Source organism: Echinops telfairi, unplaced genomic scaffold (assembly GCF_000313985.2).
Source record: "Echinops telfairi isolate 266 unplaced genomic scaffold, ASM31398v2 ScPeMD7_70;HRSCAF=299, whole genome shotgun sequence".
Taxonomy (NCBI): domain Eukaryota; kingdom Metazoa; phylum Chordata; class Mammalia; order Afrosoricida; family Tenrecidae; genus Echinops; species Echinops telfairi.
In genome coordinates, this window is record NW_022103968.1 from 1,533,042 (window position 1) to 1,538,993 (window position 5,952).

Here is a 5,952-nt window from a genome sequence, read left to right on the forward strand (position 1 = left end):
GCACAATGTACACAGGCTGCACATCCACACACATGTACATACAAGCTGCACACGCACACGCAGGCTGCACATGCACACACACGTACACACAGGCTGCACACACATCCACACACGTACACCTAGGCTGCACACGAACACACTGTAGGCACTGTAGTGTCAGAAAGATTGATTCTGATGTCCCCCTCCATACCATCTCAGCAGGAACAGTGAGACTCACAGAGATCTGAACAGACTCACCCAGTGTTTTTGCAAAAACTGTCAAATGCTGCCTGAAAATGTTGATGGCAGCATAATTCCTGCCCAGTGTCTCCGAGGAGCCAGCTGGAGGAACACGCAGCACTTCACTAAGAAGGTAATTGGACCCTGAGGGCTGAGTCTGCAGGTGCTGCAGGCGGGGCTGCAGAGGACCAGTCCCTGCTGGGACTTGAGCAGAGGCCATGGCCAAGCTCTGGCCGTTCCCCTCACTGTATCTGGTGGGCCCGGGTGGATCTGCCCAGCAGCGACCAGAACTGGAGGGCAGTAGGAGTTCTCTCCATCACCAGAACCTGCATTCCGCTCTGCCGGCGGATCATGGCCCTGCTGTCCTGGCAGCTCCGGGGTCAGCAGATCCCAGGCTTGCCACAGTTCAAGCCCTGGCTGACCCTCACTTGACTGCGGTTGCTCCAGAGCCAGCGAAAGCAGGGTGGTCCCTCAGAGCCTGGCCCACAGCTCCCTCTCAGTGGGATGCCAGGCCTGGTCCCCCAGATGCGCAGTGTATTTCTCTAGAGGTTGGCTGAAGCCTAAGGGTGATAGAGACCCTCAGGCTGCAGGCCCCTGGCTGATTCTGGGTGGGCCTGCCCCCAGCCTGTCTGCCCCCACCCTGCCTGCACCCTCAGGCTCCTGGAAACAGTCCTCTGAGCAGAGGAGCCCCCGCTCAGGACTCTGTCCAGCAGACATGACCCAGGACTCTCGCCCTCTTCTCGGCACGCCGATGACATGGACGGCAGACCCTTGCTCTCTCAGCACAGCTGGTCTCGTGTGCCACTGTCCCCTCCTTCAAACCAGGCTCCAGCCGGACAGAGGGTCACCGTGCAGCCGACGGAAAAGACCATGACATGGGCAGGGTGCACCTGAACCGTCAAGGCGACATCTTTGCCCTTTTGAAACGTGGGAGAGATCTTTCTCAACGGGTCTCCCAATTCGATAAGTCGTTTGATTGCTTGCTGTTTCTATGTGGCTGATTACGGATCTAAGTAGAATGAGATTATAGACAACATTTCAGAATAGGCCAAACGCTCGACCTTGGGGCTTGAAGTTGATTCTCACTCGTAGCAGCCGGCCCGCAGGTCAGAGAACTACTCAGTCAGGGCCTTTAGGACTTAAATCTTTGCAGGAGCAGACCACCTCTCCCTTCTCCCAGACACACAGCTGGTGGGCTTGCATTGTCAATGCTTAGCCCCTACACCACCAGCCCCGCCCCCTCCCCCTCGCCTCACCTCTTCCTGTGGGTTCACACCCACCCCCAGCCGGGAAGAGAGAAGTGTGTCCTCACTTCTCCCGAAGGCCATCACTTGTGCCCCCTCCTTAGTCCGGGTCCCCCACAGGTGTGGTTTTAGAGTTCCCGCCTGGAAAGGGACTGCAGACCTAATCCCTGATGGACTTTCGGGTGAGGCGCCCGAGATGAGTTCGGTATTTGCTGAATGAAGAGGCGGTTGGATTCCTGAATCCCCTCAGACTTGGGAAACGGCGGTTCTCATTTCTAGTTGGCAAGAAGGATCATTTTGAATTGGTGTGTGACTTATTTTCAATCTTTTTTTAAAAAAATCAACCTTTTTCTAACCTTAAAAGGGGAAAGAAATAGCAGTGGTTTTGTTTTTAAGATCGTTGTACTGGGGGCTCTTACAACCCTCCATACATCAACTGCATCAACCATGTTTGTACACATGTCGCCATCATTCTTTTCCAGACATTTACTTTCTATTGAGTCCTTGGTATCAGCACCCTCCTGCCCATGACCCCTTGATAAATTATCATTATTAGCATATCTTGCACCCACCACTATCTGCCTTCCCCATGCCTTCTGTTGTTTGTCCTCTGGGGTGGGTGGGTTATGTGTCCATCGATGCGCTCGGTCCCCCCTTCCCCCTCCCCTTCAGTGTTTTTATCCAGTGTACGTAGTGCCCTGGCTCAGCATTTACTCCTGAATCACACTGTGAGACAGGACTCCCATCAACCATCCTGTGTGTGTGGCTTTGATACCAGGTAAGACAGGTACCTTTAAGTCTACACCTGGAAGGGACACTTTGGGGCGGGCAGGGCCGCCATGATCCAGCCAATATGCAATAAGCCAGATACAGCGGGCCTTTTGCCTCTCAAGGACCAGTCGGATATCTAGAACAATATTTGCATGCCACACTGGTCCAACATTTCATCAACTTGCCCCCGGTGTTTTGGCTGGAGCGGCGTCTCGTGGTGGGGCCTGTGCCGTGAGCTTGGGTTGATGCTGGCCCCACCCCTGCTACAAAGCCACGACACATCTTGGAGGAGCCCTGACAGTGCAATGGTTATGCACTCTGCTGCAGTCCGCATGGTCGGCAGTTCGAAACCACCAGCAGCTCCTCAGGAGAAAGCCTGGGCTTCCTACTCCCGTCACAGGGACAGTCTCAGGAACCCACTGGGGGTGCTGTGAGTCCCCAGCACATCCATAGTGTGCCCTCGCCGTAGTCAGTGTGCAAGTGCAGGCCCCACGTCAGGCGGGAGCAGGCCTGCCTGGCAGTTGGGCAGCAGTGCTCTGTGTTCAGGAGGGAAACCCAGGTTTACCTCCCAGCCAGTGGGCCTCACTGGCACCCACCAACTCTCGCCAGAGGCCTGCGTGTTGCTGTGGTTTGAGCGGGTGTCAGCAGCGTGGGGACAAAGACACACTAGGAATAAAGGCCTGGGCATCAGCTTCTGAAATCACTTGGCACAAAGGCTTCATCCACACCCAATGGGGGCGTGCGGTCTGTCCCAGAGGGCAGGGTGGCGCCGAGGTAGGGGGAACTGGCGGATGGCAGAAGACAGCAATTGTGGCTGAGCAGGGGACCAGAGCCCAGGGGGAAGAGGGGACACGCTGACCTGCATACTGGGATATGGCCAGAGGCCCTTCCCTCTGCGGGCCCAGCCTGGCCCGTGCAGTAGGGCTAGGGCTTGGGCCTTACTTCTCTGCAATGACGTGCTTCTCCGGCCCTTGCTGCTCCCCTCCTGGGGACAGTTCTCTGCAGGAAGACTGCCTGACTGCCCATGCCCTCCTTCCTGCCCTGCCCCCATGATGCCTAGGGCGGAGCTGGCCTCCGTGTCAGGTGATGGATGTGGCTATTCCCAGCACAAAGCCTTCTCCTCTCGCTGCAGACATCCACACGCCTCTGCCGTCAGCCCGCCCGGGAGGAAAACCAGCCCAAGGCCATTGGGGAGCCCTCCACAGCCCAGCGCTCGATCGATAGATGGATTTCTGGGCGAGAGCTGGCCATCCCGTCCCACTCAGAAGAGTGAGATGGATGGCGGCCCCTCTGTACTTGAGCGTCCATCACCGTAAGACGTGTTGATTTCCATCCACAAATGGCCTCACCCCGCCCTCCGGGGAGCGATCTGGGACTGCATCACTGGGTTTGTAGAGAGGCCCAGAGCCAGGCGCACTTCAGCATGTCAGAGCGGACCGTGGAAGTGGCCCGGGGAGGGTCATAGAGGCAGCACTCAGGTACATGTGTGGGCTGGGCAGGAGGAGCACTGGGCGAGCCGCCCCCCTCAGCAGGGCTGCAGAGTGGATGGCTGGTGGAGAGTGGCAGCGATTAAGGAAGCAATTCAGGGCAGCACGGATGTTTGTCACGGGTCCTCTGAGCGATGCGATGGGCGCCTGTGAGGAGAGGAGGCTTGTCCACGGTGTCAAATGGACCTTCTTCTCCAAGGAGGGCTCCCGGGCCACACGGGCTCGGTGCTGTCCAAAGCACCATCTAAAGACCCGCATTTTAAAAGATCGACTTTCAGCAGTAAAAGAGGATCTTAATGTCAGATGATGGTGGGGGCGGGTCCGCAGGGCTGCTCGCATCCCGCGGGGACGCTGTCCCAATGCACGGCAGCCGCCCGTGACCGTGTGTGTGCGCGCGCGCGCGTGCGCGTGCGTGTGTGCGTGTGCGTGCCGGTAGCAGACGCCGAAGAGGATGCACACCTGTGACAACCTTGCCTTTTTAGTCCCATTCACCCCACCCTCCCACCCCGATTCCAGAGCGACCACCCCTGATGCCCCTCACGAGGCTGACACCTGCACAGGTGCAGGGGTGGGGTGGGGTGAGTGAAGACGTGAACGCACCAATGGGGACACTGTTGAAATGGCTGCGGTGGTCATGTGGTCAACAGCCTTGATCTGAAACACTTTACACCTTCTTGTGCTGCCCTCGTGAAAGGAGTTGGTTCATTTTGTGCAATGAGGTCACAGACCGGAGAGGGGTCCATCTCAGTGGAGAGCCTGCTCTGTCCCAGCAGTGGCCTGGACGTGGTAGCAGGTGGCTGTGACCTTGCCAGGTGCTGGGGCAGGTCTGTGGAGGTGGCCATGCCCTCGGTCAGCCCTGGCCTTGATCTGAGCTCTGGGCAAGTTTGTAGTGAGACGAGTATCCTCAGTGACCAGCAGAGCCAAAGGCTCGTGGCCAGTGTGGCTCTGGCCAGCTGAGCCGAGGGCTCTGCTCTGATGGCAGCAGTGGCTGTTTAGCCAGTATGGTTGCTCGTGGGGCAGACCACTGCTCAGGGCGGCTGCAGAAGGTTCCAGCACCTCAGGGTGACTGTGAGGTCCCCAGGGCGGGTGTGGGCTTGGAAGGCAGGGCTCTATTATCTGGATTAGAACCCTGAGTCTTAGGGGGGGCCACAGAGTGAGGCACCTCGTGTCTCTGGAACATGGGCTTGAACTGAGGCCAGACACCGGAGCTGGCTGGGTCACAGCACCCAAGGGCAGGAAATGTCCCCGCGACAAGCCCCACCCTACCCCACCGCAGGGACGAGGGCCAGGCCCCGAACTAAACCCTATGTACTACAAGACAGCCTCAACTCTTCCACTGTGTGTCTGCATGTGGATCTGGGCATATGTATATGTTCGTGTGTTTATGTCTGTGTGTACGTGTGCACCTGTGTGCATGTGTCTCTGAGCACATGTGTACCTGTGTATGCATATGCACATGTTTAGTCTGTGTGCACATGTATGCTTGTATATCTGTGTGCACATGTGTGTCCTGTCTGTTTCTATGTCTACCTGTGCATGCACACACAGACAAACACACGACGAGATGGTCACACGAGATGGTGGGTTTCTGTGTCCTGGCCGCCTGACCGGGGGTCTTCCAAGCCTGGATTGACCTCTGCCTCTGTGGAGTGGGGTTGGCTGTGCTGGGTTTGGTTTAATTCCCAAAGAGCATCTTCAGGGAGCCTGGAACTGCCATTGTTCCCAATGGTGGGCAAGCGAGTGGCCCCTGCCCCAACCAGACTGGGAGCAAGGCCAGATGACCCCTTGTGGTAGCCCATGGCCTGATCACAGCTGAGACAGGTGAGGCCCTAACTCACCTAGGAACTTACCAAGTAGCGCAGTGACCGACCTTATGGGATTCCGGCCGCTCTTTGTTTTGGGGTGCTCTGGGTGCTGTGAAGCCAGACATGCTAACAACCACTGCTTCCTCCCACAGACAAAGGCCGTGAGCGAGGCCGGCCCCCCGGGCCCCCCAGCCCGGTGCTGCCTGCGGAGGGGAAGAGCTGGACAAGAGCCCAGGGAGGCACGGTCTGTACCCAGCAGTCATCTGGGGGAGGGGTGGAGCAGAATGGGCACCGCTTCCGGGGCTGGTCGTTGAGACTCAGAACAGCAGTCCTCTCTAGCCCGCACTGCCTTTGCGGGCAGCCGCACCTGCTGCCGGCCGGCTGGTGGAGGAGACAGAATGCAGATGATGTCGGTGGGCACTGTCC

The 5,952-nt window shown here is 57.8% G+C and overlaps 1 protein-coding gene across 1 annotated transcript in view; it reads left to right on the plus strand.

The window, feature by feature from the left end:
• TCERG1L (transcription elongation regulator 1 like) overlaps positions 1–5,952 on the plus strand; it is a 147,574-nt gene that overhangs the window by 94,217 nt on the left and 47,405 nt on the right. The window contains exon 4 of the mRNA XM_045291374.1: positions 5,679–5,770. Within this exon, the coding sequence (XP_045147309.1) occupies positions 5,679–5,770 (92 nt within the window). The remainder of the gene's footprint in view (positions 1–5,678; positions 5,771–5,952) is intronic.